The sequence below is a fragment of the Equus quagga genome, chromosome 2 (assembly GCF_021613505.1).
Source record: "Equus quagga isolate Etosha38 chromosome 2, UCLA_HA_Equagga_1.0, whole genome shotgun sequence".
NCBI classification, from domain to species: Eukaryota; Metazoa; Chordata; class Mammalia; order Perissodactyla; family Equidae; genus Equus; species Equus quagga.
In genome coordinates this window covers 69,195,082-69,214,043 of record NC_060268.1, presented here as the reverse complement: position 1 = coordinate 69,214,043, position 18,962 = coordinate 69,195,082, and the positions used below count along the sequence as shown (strand labels likewise).

Sequence of the window (18,962 nt, the reverse complement as noted above, 5' to 3'; positions counted from 1 at the left end):
GGCGGGCATTGGGCGCCCAGCGTGGGGCGGGGCTGGGCCCGCGCGCCCCGAGTGCAGCACCGCGGCCGTCCCGGAAGCCGGCGCGCTCCTGCGGGCGGCCCCGCCCCCTGCCCCGGCGCCGCGCGGCCGCAGCTCTCCGGACGCGTGCGGCCTCCGGGTTTGGGCGGGAAACCTGCGATGCTCGCGTGGCTGCCGCTCGGCGGACTCCAGCCCGTGGTCGGACTCGCGAGGGCGAGTCTCGTTCTCTCTTAGCCTTGCTTCAGCTTCTGGAGCCGCACCCCGCCTGGCGCCCTCGAAGGCCCGGTCTGGCTCCCTCGCTCCGTTTTCGCCGGTGCCCTCCGGGCGACGCTTGTCCCGCCGGCCTGGAGGCCCGAACCCGTAACCCAGGGGCCTCGCCCTCCTGCCACCCCGGTCCTGCCGCCGAGCAGCGAGGCCAGCCCGCGGGTGAGCGAACAGGGGGCCAACCCCGGCCGGATCCGGTGGCTGTGACGGCTTGTCCTCGGCGCTGTCCCCAGAGTGGATGCGCGACGTGATCAATCTCGCTGCATTTATTAATTTCCCCGTCTAGACAGAGGAGAAGGCCGGGCGGCGGCTCCTTATCTCCATTTGGCATCACCTGCAAGCGATACACTGAAGGAGCCACAACAAGCCCCCGCTAGGATCGCGGCTGCTGAGGAAAATAAGTCCACCCAGAACCAGTCTGGCGTGTCCTTGGTTTATTTTCTTTCCAGACCCGAAATGCAGGGGCGGGGGATGGCTTGGGTGGAAGGGGGCTGGGAATGGCCCCTGGATATGCCGTGCCCAGGTCACTTGGTGTGACATTTCAAACCCCTGCGACTTGTTTTCTTGAAAACTGGCTTTAGTGATCGCAGGAAATAACCGAGAGATACTGAATCTCCAGCAGGCCCCCGGGCAAGCACAAAAAACGGGAGGCTCAGGTTTTACCCTTCACAAATATTTAACCCTTTGGCAACCTGGGACAGTTCTTTTCCCAGACCAGCCCTCACTTGGTGGACTCACAAAGCTTCCAGCCTAACCGTCAATCCACTACTCTTGAATCTCTGGTGTTGGGTTTCCGTTTCCTTGTCCCGCGAGTTAAATGACAAACAAGTATATCCTTCTTTGTCCGGGATTTATTTTGAAAGAGGGCAATACCCTAACCGAGTAGGGGACAGTTGCCATCTTAGCTCTGGTAGAGTCTGGAAAGGAAAAATGTGGTCTGAGGGGCAGCTGTGGTCGCTGGATAGAGGAGTAGATGTCTTCTGTTAAAAAGCCATGGGATACTTGGATGGCCAGAGGCCACTGTAGGTTTTTCACCAGAGCTGATGGCAGGATTCCTTACCCCAACCCCCATTAGAGATGGAAAGCTGGAAGACTGGCTGGCAATTATTGAAAGAAAATGGGAGGAGGTGGGAAAATTGAGCTACATTTATACTTTACTTCCTGAACGTCAAGGTGATGCTAGCACAAAAATTAAATAGAACATTCCATTTATTCAGGACTTACTTAGGAAATGGTGCTGCAAACTTAGAGATAAGGGAAGAGATATGTAGGGTTAATGAGGACCAGCTTTACCTCTGGAGTGCCCAGAAACGGTTTTAATAATCAGAGTTAGGTTTTTTGAGGCTTCATTCCCTTAACTTAGACCATTCCCTCCCAAACAGACATAGAGATATTTCCTTTTACCTTCTGGCTGGCTATGGGATAGGGGGCTAAGCTTCCCAGAAGTCTTACTTTCAAAAACTTTTGATTTGTCCAGAATATTGGATTTTGTCATTTTTTAGAAGGAAATAGGTTCTTGAATAAAGAATTTCCTTAATGGTTGTTGTTAGCTCTGCATTTTTACCTTTGACAGACTACAGTATTTTGATGCTACAAATGGAAACCTCTGCCCATCTAATTATAGTCATCTCTTCCCTTGTCATCCATAGATCAAAAATCTAATTCCCGTTTTTGATGTTTGTGTAAGTATGTCTGTTTTTGAATATTGGGAAATTACCCAGATGAAAGTGGTTACTGTGTATTAGGATGTCTGCATCTATCTGTATTACTGTAGAAAACATCACAAGCTCTTCTCGTGTAGTTTGTTACTAGCCACCCAAAGAGCTGCATCGTTTACCTTGTGGGTTTCCAGGGAAAGGGTTTGACTTTGAACCTTATTACAATGGTCCCTGGTGAGGTGTCAGATCTACGGTTGGTTAGTTACATTAATAAATATCAATTTTTACTGGTTCCCAGGTCATCTTTAAACATCTTCTGTAATACAGTAGGGATTTCCTTGTAAATTAAATTACCTGTAACGGTTACAAGTGTTGTATTTTATGCTTACTGAATTTTTATAGTGAGATACCCAATTGTGTAGTAAAAGGCAGTTCAATAAAAAAGGCCATAGGTGGAAAATGGAAGTTAGTTATTTAACTAGATTCATTTTAGAATAAGATTTTCTCAGAAGATTTATCTAATAATTTGGATAGCTCTGTGTAATTGAGGCAGGAAAGGGATTCCCAGAGATGGAAAAGTTTATGGCTATTATACCACAAAGTTTAATACATATTGAAAGGCTGCATAATTCTGGGAAATTCAGTCCCTTTAGCAGTATTCGCAATGAGCTTTAGTATTTAATGGGTTGTGGAACAGAAATCAGACTTTCAGTTTTGAATATGTAATAATTTAAGGCTTAGTTTTGTCAGAGCTGCAAATACTGGGTTGAGATAAGGTATTGTCTAAGAGCGTTCCCTAGAAAATGTGAGATTCTGCCACTGCTGCCGAGGGGAGGGCATAAATTGCCACACATTTCATTAGCTGTGTTTTCCCATACAAGTGTTCACCAAAGAGAACAAGAGAATTAGCTGAATAATAGCATGATAGAGAGAGGAAACAGTGACTGAATAATAAACTATTTGCAGAGAAGTTCCCAATGGAGTTGTGATAAAAGCAGGAAATTCAGAGTTTATTAAGCTGATGTAGGGAAGATTAGAGGCTTTTAAATATGGGTCTGATTGATGTAAAGGTAAACTTTTTTCAAGATACGGGATTCAGTGCAATAACGAGGATTGTGTGACCAATTATAGACTATCACCTTGTTGATGGAGACTGCGTGGAAGATCCAGATAAATGGAGCTAGACTGACAGAAGTGTGTAAGGGGAGAGAAAAAGGGCACAAGGAAACACTCCACTGGGATCCAGATGTGGAGTAGGGTGGGAAGTAGCTCAATTTATAAAGAACGTTTGGGGCCCCACAGCAATCATGCTGGAGACGCAGGAGTGCTAGGTGAGTTCAGCCTTGGGATGAGGGCACCTCCTGGTCAGGAAGGTCAGCAGCAGGGAGTGAGCGGAGGAGTAGGAGTTAAGGAAGGCTGAGTTTCCCGACTGGAAAACAGAATATTTAAGGGAGTGGTTTGAGTACAGAAGGCAGGAGACCCTTGTGTTGGGGGCGTGGGAACAGCTAGAGAGAAGTGGAAGAACAGGGGTGGTGAGGAGTAATCCTTTCCCAGATTAATGAGACCCGAGAATTTAGAAAGCATGGCAAGGAGCTCTGAAAGAAGTGACCCAGGTGGTTTGCCCAGACGCGCTCGGAAAGCAAGGAAAAAATAGTAGGGGAGGCGAGGTCCGGACCTAGGCTCAACAGAAGCCAGGTTCAGGGTTCGAGGTCATGGCGCCCCCGACTGCCTGGAGGGAGGGAGAGGATCCGGAACTCGGCAGGAAGCGGCTCCAACATCCTGTTGGGCGTCCGGGGTGACGAGCCCTGCAGAGCTCCCGGGAAAGCAAGCTGCCGCCAGGAGCAGGAAATTCGGTTGGGCAACGGCATTGGGCATTCAAATGTCGCTATTCCCGGACCTCGGGCAGCTTTTTCCTATTTGGCTCAAATTGTGGGCTCTAAAGCCCGGGAGAATTTGTTGCTTTGGCCCCGGCTGTGCCCAGGCGCATTGTCAGCTTTACAAGCTGGACCCAGCAGAGGCCTTTCGCCTCCTCCTGGCGTGGTCCACCTGTGGCCCCTGAGCCTCGAGAGATCCAGGATGCGGCCCCCGCCCCAGGAGAAAGCCAGTGCGTGGCACTCGTCCCCGCAAATTCGAGCAAGATGTGCCGGCGCTCACCTGCGCGCGGCGCTCTCCCCACCCCTGGAGACTTCAGAGGTCATAAAACCCAGGGGAGTTAGAGCCTAGATCACTCTGGCCCGGCGGAACGAACGTTGAAGGAGAGACTTGAGACCTACAGAAACCGCGCCGGTCGGGAGTCACCGAGGCGCCCCCAAACCCGGTCCTCGCAGGCTCCCCAGCCAGGTGGAGCCGGGGTTTGTCTTTTATCAACCCCTCTCCCCTCCCGGACGAGGGGGACAAGTGAGACCATTCAATTAAATGTTTAATTGCGAATTCTGGTATCGTTTCTGGGAGGTTAATCACAGCTAGCTCAATTATTTATGGTTTTTTGGCAAATTTCCGACCAGATAAGTATATTCTATTGTGGAGCTTCTTGCAGGAAATCCTATAAATATTTGATTATTCCTTTCAGCTACAGGGATTCTGCGTCCACACCACAAGACGCTTGGGGCAAACGGGATTTGGGAACTATCTCCTGGTTGGGGCGCCCTGGACGGCTGCTGGTTGCCGAAGGAGCAGGCACGAACACCTGCCTCCTCCCGCTACCTCGGGTCGCCGTGGAGCCGGGGCCGCCGTCCGGGAGGAGGGTGCGGGCGCCGGAGCCCGGCCCCTTGGCCTCCCGGGGCGAGGCGCACAGCCCCGCCGCGCGGCTCCAGGTGTTTCTGCGCGCGCCGCGGCGGGAGTCGTGGGTCCTGGGTCCTGCTCCCCGGCGCTCCCGGCCGAGTCGCCGCCCGAGCCCTGGGTGTGGGCTCCGCCGAGGCGGGAGGAGCTTCCCGAGAGCCGGTCCCACTGGCTTCGGAGCTGGCGGTCCCGGCCCTCCGGCCCCGGGAAGACTCTCGGGTCGGGGCCCCGGCTAGGCTGCGACCCCGCCGCCCTAGCATGCGGAAGACGCGGGGCCCCGCGGCTGCGGGAGGACGGAGCGCACAAGGATGCGTTAGCCTTTTTTTTTTTTTTAATTTATTTTCTCTCGATTTGCAAAGAAGTAACAACAGCACATACGTAACTTGGCAGCTTTGTGAGGCTCCAAAAGAAGTGTCCTGAACAATAGGTAGGTAAGTTTGTTTTTAAGAAACCTGCATTTTTCCAGCCTCCCTCCCATAGTCTTGAATCTGATACATATTCAGACCAATTGTTTCCAACCAGATCTTTTTTCTTGGTGATGTTTGATCCTTAGCCGACAGAATTATTACCGATGTCACTCAGTGAACGGCTTAGGACTGACCATTGGCTTACGGTGGAGAAACGGTGAGAACAAGACATGAAAACTCTCCGCGCAAGCATTTCTCACTTTCACTGTGAGCCGCGCACTGAAGTGGTTTAAAACTTTTATTCAGAGCCATTGGGACCTGTTTTACTTTTACTTCAGCGTTGCTTTATTTTACAGTTATTTGAGAAAATTTCAAGGTGATTCACTGTGGTTGATCTTCTTGGATCACTAATTTTTACTCTGGAAAATAATTTCAGTTCAGCAATGCTATAGGAGGCTCAGTATTGGCTGCTAGGGAAGTTTCGGCAGACCAAGGAATACAGTGCTCCAAATTCATTTCAAATAGCCGCTAAAATGTATTACATAACAGAATGTAAAAGTGTTACAAACATCTTTACTCCAAAAAGGGAAATTTATAGCAGGTTGACTTTAAGTCTTTAAGATACTTCTGGAGTTGGAGTTAACATTCTTTTCAAATTTGTATTGCCTTAACAACAAAAGTCACCATTGCAAACAGAATGTTATTTTATTACAAGAAGAACAAAAGAGACTTGCTAATTTTATGTCTAATTTCACCCATATTACAAATACAAAGTATATATTATCATAGGATGGAAGTTACCAAACTCCAAAATACGGTGCATAAATGAGATAAATTCAACTTGCAGAATTAGAAAGAACATTAAAGTATCTACAGTCATTATAAATAGTGCAAAGTATATACCATATCTACAGTGCCAGGGAGAGTATAAACATGTGAAAATGAGTTTAAGAAACAGAACGTTTGTTTGAACAATTTAAAATATTAATGAGAGTACCCAAATACAAAATCAACCAAAACATTTATTTTTTCTCTTTCTTTAAGAAAAACTGTCGGGCTTCTTCCCAGGCCTGCCGAGGAAATCTGTTAGCCAGCTCAAGATAGTCTTGGGAACCAAGGCATTTTCCTGAGAGAAGAAAAGAAAAGAGTTGAATTAAAATGAGTTCACTTCTTCAAAGTTTAAGAAATTAAAATTATTTTGAGGGGCCAGCCCAGTGGCAAAGCAGTTAAGTGCACGTGGTTCCGCTTCAGCGGCCCAGGGTTTGCAGGTTTGGATCCTGGGTGCGGATATGGCACCGCTTGACAGGCCATGCTGTGGCAGGCATCCCATATATAAAGTAGAGGAAGATGGCCACGGATGTTAGCTCAGGGCCAGTCTTCCTCAGCAGAAAGAGGAGGATTGGCAGCAGTTAGCGCTGGGCTAATCTTCCTCAAAAAAAAAAAAATTATTTTGATATCTGAGTACAAAGTGGAGACATACACTTCAAATAAATTATGATACAAGTTTATGTAAGATCAATCTATATCTATAGTATAAAATATATAATATATATTTTAATCATAATCTATTCTGTTCTAACATATTCAGACATTAACCCCTACATAAAAGATTACAAAAAAAGAATTGGTTTTGGACTCCAGAGTAAGAAAATAGAGAAAAAATAAGCATGTTGAACAAAATAAAATGATAGTCATATATTCCATCCTTGAAAGGGTAAGTCTGTACATAAATTTCACAGTTGTTTTCTAAAATAGTCTGTTTAATTTAAAGCATGATTTTAGTTTAAATATAACTTTAAAATGCTCAAATCTGGCATTCAGAGGGAACAATTAGCTTTATTGGCTATCGATGTAGGCAAAACAAACACAGAGCTGGGCAGTCATTGAGCAAGGAGTATTTGAAAACCAGAATTCTTCCTCGGCACTAAGAACATGGTGCTACCAGAAGCTGCTTTAACACTTAGAATTTAGAGGTTCACCTGGGCAATGAACTCAAAACATCTTGAAACATTTTATGGGCACTTAATCTAAGCAAAAGGGGAACAGATGTCTAAGGTGCAAACTGGCAACTTAATGAGGCATTATCATTTTTTTAAATCAAGTAAGCATATTATGAGCTGTCACCAATATAGTGATGACTCTTTCTGAGGAAAGCAGAGACCAATTCTCCATTTGCTGTTTTGTGGATTAAGCCTATGTTAATTGGGGAAAGCATGAAACTCAGAGAAGATGGTCCCTGGGAAAAGAAAGAAGGTCAAAACTCCCACGGGCCTCAGCCCACTGAGCACACAGGCAGCCCAAGGACTCCGCCTGCCAGATATGAAGCAAATGGTGACTCATCCTTAAGGTCAGGAGAAAGAGAAGGAAAAAAGAATGTCTGTACTTCTTACTGGCAAAAAATTGCTGTATAATTAAAACTAAATACATTAGAAGGTTTTCTAGGTATTTTCACATATTAAAAATTAAAAAAATTGTTTTGTAAGAAATAACACATTATGCTGATCAATAGCTTTTAAAAAAAGAGGCTGTGACTGAGGGCAGAACTGAACTTGCACACTAATTCTGACTTAGACAAATGGTGCTGACTATGATGTTGACTTGAATTTCTAAAAAGGAACATAGCTTTCTGTTTACTTCGCTGAGTCAATAAAACATGACAATTTTTCATGATATTGTTACAATTTTAGTTATATTCTCTTCTAGGTATTTTTCAACACCTGCTCACTATAGATAACTTTTTTTTGGTGTGTGTGTGACAGAGTCCAAAGTGAGCCCCCAGCAAGTAAGGGCAACTTGGTGGGTGCCCCAGAGGGTTCTGCTGTCTCTGGCCACTTTAAAGACTATCAAACTAATGGAAGAATTAGGGAAAATCTGGATTAGGGTCTCATTAATCAGAGATACCGCCATGCAGCCAGACAAAGAGCAACTTGTACTTCTCAATTACAGTCTGGGTAGCAGAATATTTAAAAAAATAAAAATTCACTTTACAATTCTATATCTCCAGCTCTGATCACAGGAAACACCTCAGTAGGAATGCTACAGGAAAAAAAGCTTATTAATTTTTTGGCACTTGAATTCTGCTAATCTGATGGCTGTCTTCTCCATATAAAACAATTTTACATTTTTAATTGAAAAAATTCGTGTACTTGAATTAAGGGGGAAAATATGGGCTACTATTATTGGTAATTTTATTCTGAATATGCACAGGGTAAAACCTATGTGATTTTAGCGTTTATATGAGTAATGTAGGTCAATATTAATGATCTGATTGTCTCCTGCATCACAAAGTGGCTCTTCAGTAATTATTCACCATTTATTACATCTTGCATGAGGTGAGTATAAATTACACAAAGATGTTTTGTGCTTTTCTTTTACTTCCATAGATTTGTCTGTATATTCTGATTACAAAATCAATTTCTTTACTCACTGAATTATCCTTGATATCTGAATCTCAAATATTTTAGGTGATAGAATAAGTTGATTTCTCTAACGGTTCCATAGGGAGGAGTGAGAAACATGTCCATTCAGCTAACAAATGCAAGATATTTCATATCAACAGAGACGTACCTTTGGACTGATCAGACTGGTTATCTGCCTGACCTGGAGTCTGTGCAAAATCCTGTATGAGATGAAAAACGTGTTTTTATTCCAATGCCATGAAAAGAGAATTTTGCTGAGGGTGGCTTAAAAAATGGTTCTGAATTCCGAGACAACTATTTTGGCATGAATACTTTGGAGCCTAAATATAAAAGCCGAAGAAACTGATGTTATGTAGTTCAGGTTCTCATAAATTAAAAATAAATAGTGATGACTGTTGAATCTTGTATCACCAAGGGCCAGGTTGCAGCCTACTGTGGAAACTACAACTTTATTTTGCATCTAACAAACTAAATGCTTTAGCCAAATTTATTGTCTTAGAATATTGACAGATTTTTAACATTTTTTAAAAGCATAACTATAAAAGCCCTTATATATTCTGCAGCTAAATCTTAAAGTCTGGTAATTTTACTTTTAGATGGAAAGTGAAAAATGTCTTATATAATATGTAAATTTGCAGAAATCTATAACAAACTATCAGCTCCTATTTTTAATATCATTTTCTGGTGACTATTAAGAATCTAACACATGGAGACCTTGAAGAACCATTTTATAGACTAAAATCCAATGTATATTCATCCCCTCGAGCATAATTATTTATAGAAAAAACCCACTTCATTTAACTCCACTAACACTGTCTCAAACAAGCAAGAAAATTGCAATAAATTTCTGTAGCATTTACAAAATTTGTTAAAATGTATGTTAAATGTATTACATTTCATTAAACTACATTTAAATATGTATTAAATGTAATAGAAAAAGAGTAGATTTAGAAGTACTTTGAGATCAATACCAGATGAAAACAAGTAATATATATGATCTTCACTTTAGATTCTGATATCATTTGTATTTTATAAATTGTTTTCCAAGCAGTTGAAAATGTAAGGGACTAAGCTGGTACAGATGCAACACTGTCTGTGCTCAGCTATCACTGTCTTGGTTGAGGCCTCTCTGCACGCCGCCCCAATGGCAGTCCCTAGCCCCCTTTCCTGCTTTACTTTTCTCCACAGCACTTAACACCATCTGACATGCTATTTGTTTTACTTATTTATTTGTTTTTGGTTTGACCCACTTTAATGAAAGATCTATAAAGGCAGGAATTTTTATCTGTCTTATTGATTTCTGTATCCAACTAGAGCAGTGCCTAACATACTGCAGGCACTCAAAAATTATCTGTTGAATGAAAGAATGAATAATCTGAATTTAAAAAGATCACAATCTTAAAATTCTTTATAATGTATTTTCTATTTAATTTAATCCTAAGGCTCTAAGAATATATGAAGAATCTTGAATGTTGATATGATGGTTATATAAGACTTTATTAAGATTTTAATTTAACAATAAGACATTTTTTGAAAATCCATACCCTACCTATAGATCTGAATAACCTTGAAAATTTTTCCAGAAAATGGAACCCAGGCTCAAATAGAACAATTAAGCTGAAAATAAAACTTTCTAAATATAATTGATATAGTTGTGTTTATTCTAAGTTGATCGCTTAATAGAGGATAGTTTAAAAAATGTAAAGCACTAACTGCTGTCTGAGGGGAAGAAGGTTCGGGGCCTCTTTAGCCATCTCAACCAGCGGGGCACTACCACACCCTTTCAGCAGTGATATAGGTGTATTAGCCAGAGTAAAGAACAATACTAATATAGAGATCTGCTTTCTGTTTCATTATTATAAACAGAAAACATTGTCTATTAATCACATATGCATCATGGAGCAAAAACACATTGGTTTTATGATGGAAGATTTTCAGCAAATAATGATCTACAATGATAGGGAAAAAATATCAGAGGATTAACTATTAGCAAATGTTAAAGAATAGCCAACTTGATTTTTCTCCTGTCAGTTGACTGAGTTAACTTAGATACAAAAACATTGCTTTGCTTTGCTACAGCACTAATTCTGATTCTAGTCTTACAGAATTTAACTGGATCAGAAAAATGTAAGGCAGTACTTAAAAGTTTTAGATTTTTTAAAAAAGCAATATGATAGGTTTTTATTACACACAAAGATGTATGTGTGTGTGTGTGTATATATATATTTAAAAATTTAAAAATAAACTGAAGTTTTACTTGTTCTTGAGCGATCACTGTCTATTCCCTATAACTATTCTAAAAGCAAGGTGAATGGAGCAGACTTAAAGAAGTCGGCAATCTTTTAAAAATATTTCCTTAGTGCATGTTTACCATTTCATTAACTGGAAAAATATCCTTTGCTTGAAATCCTCCAAGTAGAAATTATACAACACACAACCCCAGTTTTGCTCTCCTGATATTTTAGAAATTAATTTTCAAGCACAGAAACATGTGAAGTTTTTAAAATGTACTGTGGATGGCAAGAATAAACAGCTGGTTCACTTTTACTTTTCAATCACATTAGCTTATACATAAAGCCAGAGAATTAGGCATAACACAGAAGGTACCTGAATGAACGTGGCCAGTAAAACACAGCTCATCTCTTGCTCCAGAATGATTTTGTTCTGATGATTGTTGTAACAAGCAGCGATAAGTGAAGGGAACAGCACTTTGATCAGCCGTGGGTCACTGAAATATTGGAAGGGCAACTGGCAGAGCTTCTGCAGCACCGTCGGGTGGCGGCCAGACTGTACAATTACCTGAAACAGAGGAGGAATCCCAGGTCAACTGCCAAACAGCCCTCGCCTTCACCACCTCCCGACCCCTCACACCCCCAGGACAGTGTCAGTAAGAACCATGGAGAAGACGCTGAAGAAGTGTAAGGAGGAAAAAAAAGGCTCCTAACTCCTCACCAGAGCTTAATTTAAGTGATATTTGAAAGGAGCAGAAAATAAATTAATCTCATTTCCTAACCTAAGGAAAATATTCCAAAAGTTATGCAGCCATTTAACAATTATTATAATCCATGATAAAGGGTACAGCTGCTATGGAGAGAGGATGCCTATGAAATGGATTCACACACACTGCTTTAACAAAGTGCACCTCCCCACCCCAACTCCCCACCATACACGCAGAGTAGCCATATTCCTTAAAATCTGCAAAGAGATCACTGACAAGAAAGATACCCACTCCTCTAGCCCTGCCCACAGCCATCTTCCTCTAGCCTAGCTCATGATATATACTGAATGTAGACAGATCTATTCTGTATGCAGACAAGCCCTGGAAAGAAAAGGGGATTGTAAGGGGAATGGGAACGGTTTCAGCAAGCAGTCTCCAAAAGATCCTTCCCCCAATCCATACTCCTTATCTGTGTTTCCATCAGTGCCATTGAGCTAAAAGGAGAACTGTTTAGATAAATGAGACTGTTGTCTTCAAGCAGTCTAGGTTTACAACTGTGTACATTTTAAGAAATGGGGCAATGCAATTAATGGGCTTGCAGGGAAGCCCTCCTAATTTACTCCCTAGGCCTACATGATAAACTAAGAAATGTCAAAATCAGATCTGTTTCAAGTAACCCTGACTAGACACTTCTAATATGAAAGAGCTGGGTGACCCAAAGCTCAATTCTTGGTATAGGAGGAAGCTCATGGAAGGTTAGGAACACTGTAAAATCTAAGGTCAGGACTGTAAATTGTACTTGGAAAAACACAATTTTACAGGTACACACCCAGACGGGACTGCATTCAAATTAAAACCAGAAGGACAGAATGAAACAGCAGAGGCAAGAGAAACATAAATTACAGGGATTTACAAGTTTTCAAAGCACTTTTAACAATACTTTAAGAACACACTCTCAGATGATAATGCAGTTTGGTTTAAGAACAAAATCAACAAAGTAATAGTTCACATATTTTAGTTCAATAGCTAAAATGACATCAAAAACCTTTAGAGAATGTTGATAGGGACTTGTTAATACCTTCAAATCCAGCAGGAATTTTAAAGACTCTCAGTGTGACAATTCAGCACATGGCTATGTGCTGCCATTTCTGACACTGGCTGAGAAAAATATGCCCTATCATGTACTTTATTGATAAAACATTTACTTAAATCTTTATTTTAGTTATTATCTATAAATTTTGTAGCACAGCCAAATGATCACCACTTTAGAATTTATAACGATATCATTATTAGAAGTCTCCTTCCCCGCTTTGGACAAAAATTAAGAACAAGTTTTTTCTTTGCAACTTCATTGTTAAAATACTATTATTGGAAGATTCACTAATTGAAAAGATATTAAACTGGCCAGTATGTTAACTCAAAGACAGCAACACCTGGTTCCTGGAAAATGAGCACAGAACATGAGAGCTTAACCGGAACTTACTCTACCCAGTCTCCTGACCCTTTCTGGGGTAAAGCAGAGTCCCTTAGGGGCCTGTCAGTTTGCTCCAGGAACAGAGCTGGCTGTCAGTTGCCTTTTGATAAAGTGAGTTTACAGAGGTCAGCAGCAGTGTAGTGAGATGACCCGCCAGAGGCCACTACTTTTAAGTACCTGGGCTGCAGAAGACACAAATGGAGGTAGGAAGTTTGGTTACCTTGGAGCAAGGAGTTCCACCCATAGGACCACCTATGGCAGAACTTAACCAGGTTACAGGTAAGGGGTCCACCAGGGTTGGTGAGAGCCATACCCCCTGGCTTGGCTGTAAGCTAGAGAAGGACATCTAGTTGGCACTGTCCTTCAAACCACATTTCAAACATTGTTGGGGAAACAGGATTAGGAGGTCCAGGAAGGGCCATCCTGTAGCACTGAGGCATGGTGGGTGAGACCACTCCTGGGTAACTCAGGTGGGCTTGTGGCACAGAGGGGTGGCAGCTTGATGTCATGAGCATAGCTGAATGGTCAGCTGAGCTAGGCTAAAGCACTTTCTGTAGGGGCAGGGAGGCAAGGCTGGGATGCACACAGCCTGACCTTGATTCTCAGGGCCTGAGGCACTGGGAGAGAGTTGCCTGAGAGGCTTTTGACAGATAGGGGGTGAAGGTAGGGCTCAGTTTTGTTTCGTCTAGTTATTCACTCCCAGGCCCTAAAGTGGTCAAACGTCACTTGACCGCTCAAGCTTTCCAAAGTCAGTAGAAAGTCAATAGAGAGTCATCATAGGACATGAACGTGTTGCTGAATGAAAGGAATACACACAATTAAGGGAAATCTCATATTTACAATATGTTTTCCCTCTATCTGTCTTCCTGATGGAGCTATAACTAAATCAATAACTGATGTTTATCCAGACAAAGGGATGCCTTTTTTTTTTTAGGAAGATTAGCCCTGAGCTAACATCTGCTGCCAATCCTCCTCCTTTTGCTGAGGAAGACTGGCCTTGAGCTAACATTTGTGGCCATCTTCCTCTACTTTATGTGGGACGCCAGGCCTAAGGTGGGCACCACCCTGAGCTTGGCTAGGCCAGCTGACCCTCCTTTCAGGGCACAAAGGCCAATATAAACATAAAGGGGCTTCCACAGAGCCCCTTTCCAGAGCACTGCACCAAGGGGAGGGAGAGGCCTGGCTCTAGATTTCTTTGGTGGTCAAAATCATCAGAGATAGCAGGTAGGCAGCTGGTATGCCCTGATAATAATGAGAAATCCCCTCTCAAGTATGATGTTCACTTTCAGATGCAGAGCAGGGCTCCAAGGAAACCAAGGGAATTTCCAGCAACATTCAGATCAAAAGAGATTGAAATTGAACTTTCCACTTGCTCTTAGGTGCAATTCTAAAATAGGTATTAACTAAAGAACTAAGAGATCTGGGTTCCTGCCTTTACTCTAGTCACCAACTAGTTGTGTGACCCTGGACAAACTGCTCAATTGCTCTGGGTTTTAAAGTGGTGAATTAAAAAAAAAAAACCCACTTTGTATTGAAATATAACATGCACACCCATTAAGCAATTAAGTGAATAGCTCAATTTTCATAAAGTGAACATACTGTGTTACTAGTACCCAAATAAAGAGAACGTGACCAAAGATGTTGGATCTTTACAGATATTCTTTCTCACTGAAAATAAGATTCCTACATTTTGAATTTAAAACAAATCATACAGAAACTATTTGACTGTATTAGAACATAAGAGAGAGTACTCCAAGGCCTTCTTGGATCTGTCCTTGATCATTCTCTGGAGACAGGATCATGGGCACAAGGCCACTCCTCTGGTCTTTTAAGCAGAGGCTACTGGGCATAATTCTACAATCACTGAAGAAGGGCACCTTTTACCCAAATGCCCTGGTAGTCACCACTTTTTCCTTTAGTATCATTGGTGAGGGATTGGGGGGGGGGTGGGGAGGGAGAGGAGGAGATAGAAGGGAGAGAGAAGGAGAGGGAAAGACTCACATTTCTTCTTCTTTTTGGAACTGTTAACATTATTAAAATTCTGGGAAATTTTAGAAAAACGAAAGGGGCTTTAGAAAAAGCAAAATTGTATGTTGCCAGTGGGTGCTATAGCCTGGTACAAAGACAGCCAGGAGGATCTGAATGCTGGCATTAAAAAGGAATCTGGTAAAGAAAAAAAAAAAAAAGGAAAGAAAGAAAGAATCTGGAGTAGACAAGTGGACATGCTGATTCTTTCATCTGCTGACCCCTGACACCCACTAGGCCTTCTGGCTCCAATCTTTGTGCTTTCTACTAGGTGAAGTATAACTTGGATGTACCAAGAGAGCCAGAAGAGAGCTCTAAATTCAGCAGACATTTACTAAGTGCTTCCTATGCCAGGTGCTATAGAAGACGCAGAAAGGAATCATGCTTTAGCTCTCAGGGAGATGAGGTATGTACACAAACGACAATAATACAAAGGAGCCTGGGTCATCAGAGAGGGGAGAATAAGGAAGAACTGGGGGACCCCAAGGGAGGGAGAGATTACTCCTTACTTAGATGAGTGTGGAAGGCTGCACTGAGAAGGTGCGTTGGACCTTCAAGGCTGCATCAAATCTGGGCACCCGGAAATTGTAGGTGGAGGAATTTTAGGCAGGGAGAAGCAGCTCTTAGATTCAGTACTAACCTGTCTTAGTCTGCTCAGGCTGCTATAACAAAATACCATAGGCTGAGTGGCTTAAACAACAAAAATTTATTTTCTAACCATTCTGGAGCCTGGAAATCTGAGATCAGGGTGCCAGCATGGTTGGGTCTGGTAAGAGCTCTCTTTCTGGTTTTCAGACTTACACCTCACTGTGTTCTCACATGGTCTTTCCTCACTGAGTGTGTGTGGAAAGAGAGATCTCTTTCTCTCTTCCTCCTCTTATAAGGCCACCAATCCTATTGCATTAGGACCCTACCCTATGACCTCATTTAACCTTAATTACTTCCTAAAAGCCCTATCTCCAAGTACAGTCACATTGGAGGTTAAGGTTCAACATATGAATTTTGGAGGAACACATTTCAGTCCATAACACAGCTCTAACTGATTCCTCATTGCCACCAGCCAGAATGTTAGAAAGGCTATCCTCACTAACCGGGTGTATTTCAGAGTTGACTGGGTCAACTGTCTCTCAGTGGTCATAAGCCATGAATCTGCAGGCTCAAGGATGCATGGTGTTAGGTAGCCCTGGGATCTAGGCCTGGCTCTGGTCAGTTAACAAATCTGAACCTCATGGTCCTTTCTATAAAACAGGGGTAGATGGCAGCCTTCAAGGTTTAGATGAGGATCAAATGAGAAAGTGCCTGTGACCACAATGTAAACACCAATGTTAGTTATGAGAATTTGGTTAGCTCACCAGCTCTGCTGCTGAGACTTCTCCTGTAAGATCTGGTTCCTATACACTTGCAGGACCAGAAGTCCCCTCCCAGTGTGAGGCCTAATTAATGCTTTCCATTGTCCCACCTCTACCTCACCATAAGGGCTGCTCATTAGAACAGGGGGTATGGCAGCAGCAGGCCCTGCTCTGGCTGGGACTCGTCAGCAAGCTTCATGCCACCTGGGAAGCCACTGCTGCAGCCTCTCCCTGGCCCTACCTGCACAGGAGAGAGCTATGCAAACAGTGCTGGGGATACCTGCCAGGATCTTGTGGTGGCGGGGTAGGAAATGCATTCTGACAGCTCTGAAAAGAAAATCTCAGCAGAGGCACAGTCCAAGAAACATAGGTAAGTGGCAGAGAGAAGCAGAGGCTTAGCTTACTCCGTGTGTGTGTTTTGAGGCTGTTGTGCTAGACTTGTCAATTTGAAAACAGCAGAAAGGGCCAAAGCTAATAGGCTGGTGTTGTGGGCTCCTGCTTCAGACCCAGGATGAGCTTCCCTCAAAGCACTTAAGGAAAGCCTTAAGCCCAGGAAGTCTTCCCAGGCAACACAGCCAGAGACAGCCTCTCTTTTTCAACCCAAGGACGTGGCAGCAGCTATTACATATTTAGGTGTCTGTAGCTTAATTCCCAGTTCCAGAGGGAAGGAACTGTGTCCTTTACTGTTATGCCCTCCATTGCTCTGCTGGAGGGCTAGAGTCATCAAAGTTACTGGAATGAATGAATCAAAACCATAGAGGGTCCCTAGCTAACAAACTCATCTGTGCCTTGCCTTGGGGGAGAATCACACCACATCTCTTCTCATGAGGTACAGATGCCATTCTCTGACTTGGAGGCCTCAGTGGTCTCCACATCATGTTGCCTTAGGTCTACATATCTAGTCCTTTGTTATAGACTGAATGTTTGTGTTCCCCCTCAATACATATGTTGAAATCCTAATCCCCAATGTGATGCCATCAGGAAGTGACGCCTTTGGGAGGTGATCAGGTCATGAGAGTGGAGCCCTCATGAGGGATTAGTGACCTTATAAAAGAGACCCCAGAGAGCTCTCCAGTTCTCTTTATGTTAGTTGAGGATACAATGAGAAGCTGGTAGTCTGAAACCTGGAAGAGGGCCCTCCTCAGAACCTCAACAGACTGGCACCCTGATCTCAAACTTCCAGCCTCCAGGACTGTGAGAAACTTTGGAACTGTGGAACTTTGTTATTGCAGTCCAAACTGACTAAGACATCCCTAAAGAATAGATTTAGTGATAAGCTGTCTCTTACCCTAGAAGGAAGTTGGGCTTGGGCACCAACTCAGGGTTCTCTGGACTGGTTGTAAAGAAAGGTCTAGAAAAGATCTTCCCCCTTTGTGGTTGGTAGGTGACACTGGTCTCTCACTTGGTTTGAAGGAGTGTAAAGTCTTCTGGAACAACACATCACCAGAACCTCAGCAAAATCCAACACAGCAGGAAGCCTGTCACTGGCAGAGACAGTACTCAATAGTCTATAAAGCCCCTCTACCTACATTATCTGAATCTCTAAACACCTTCTGAAGTGAGCAGACAAGGATAACTATACTCTTTTATAAGAGGAAATCTAATGCTCAGAAAGTTTAAGAGACTTGTTCCAGGTCCCCCCAGCCAGTCACTGGTGGAGCTGGGCCTGGAAAACTCTTATGACTCTGAGTGCTGGCTTCTCTCTCACTTCTCAGGCCCATCCAGGGTATCAGACTCATGAGGCTACCCCTTCCCGGGCAGAGGGGCTCTCTGTCACCAGGCTGAGCTCATTCTCATGACTGGCTGCCAGCCAGCTTCTCACACGACTTTGCCAGCCCACATGAAGATGAGTATGAAATATAGCCATTCTAAATGGACTAAACCAACTGACATACACAGATTAAACCAACACAAAAGGTCTTTCTTCAAAAACCTATATTCTAGTTGGCTAGGTATCAAATAACCAGTTCTTGGTTATGTGTTGGGTTGTGCCAAGGGTTTGTCTCAAACTATCAGTCATAAGAACTTGAACGAGAGGAATGGTTGGTGATGGGGCTAGACTTTCAGGAGTGAACTGCTGGAACATGTGACTCCGAAATGAGCATTGTCTTGTGATGGTCTTGCAGTCAGCTGCCTTCCGGGTTTTAAGTGCCTGAAAATCTGGTCTTACATTTTTGAAACAAATGCTGTCATGTATAATATATTTATAAAGTTAATCCTTGGTAAGACCTGAATAGTTTTCCTCAACAGTTAAATTAAAGAAGAAAAAAAGGAAAGTAGAAGTTGGGTACTGAGTAGTCCTAAGTCTGGTCTAGAAATGCAATAGGCCTGGGGAGAGTTTGCAGGTTTCACATCTGTACCATGACAACTGCTGTACTCACTTCATAGGATCCCAAGGAGAGTGGCTAGGAAGAACTGTGGAGAGTTTATCATGTTATATGGAAAACAGCCTGATTCTACTCACTCGGAGGGCCCCTTTCCTCCAACTGTGACCACCTGGAATACAGCCAAGAACCAGGAAGCGAGCAAGTAGGCTGCTGGGCAGACAAATTAGTCCATTCATCAAATATTTACTGAGCATCTACTCTCGCCAAGTGTAGTGTGAGGCACTGGGAATGGAGTAATGAACAAG

General features: G+C 43.2%; 1 protein-coding gene across 10 annotated transcripts in view; it reads right to left on the bottom strand.

The window, feature by feature from the left end:
* Nucleotides 1-5,446: 5,446 nt before the first annotated feature.
* SCAPER (S-phase cyclin A associated protein in the ER) overlaps nucleotides 5,447-18,962 on the bottom strand; it is a 513,402-nt gene continuing 499,886 nt past the window's right edge. For 9 of the 10 annotated variants that reach the window (XM_046653964.1, XM_046653961.1, XM_046653966.1 and 6 more), the window contains 3 exons: nucleotides 11,152-11,343; nucleotides 8,693-8,744; nucleotides 5,447-6,251 (listed from right to left, as the gene is read on the bottom strand). In XM_046653964.1, coding sequence (XP_046509920.1) covers nucleotides 6,148-6,251; nucleotides 8,693-8,744; nucleotides 11,152-11,343 — 348 coding nt within the window. In that variant the 3' untranslated portion in view covers nucleotides 5,447-6,147. Of the gene's footprint in view, nucleotides 6,252-8,692; nucleotides 8,745-11,151; nucleotides 11,344-18,962 lie in introns of those variants that run through there. The other variant, XR_006887542.1, reaches the window with a different exon arrangement.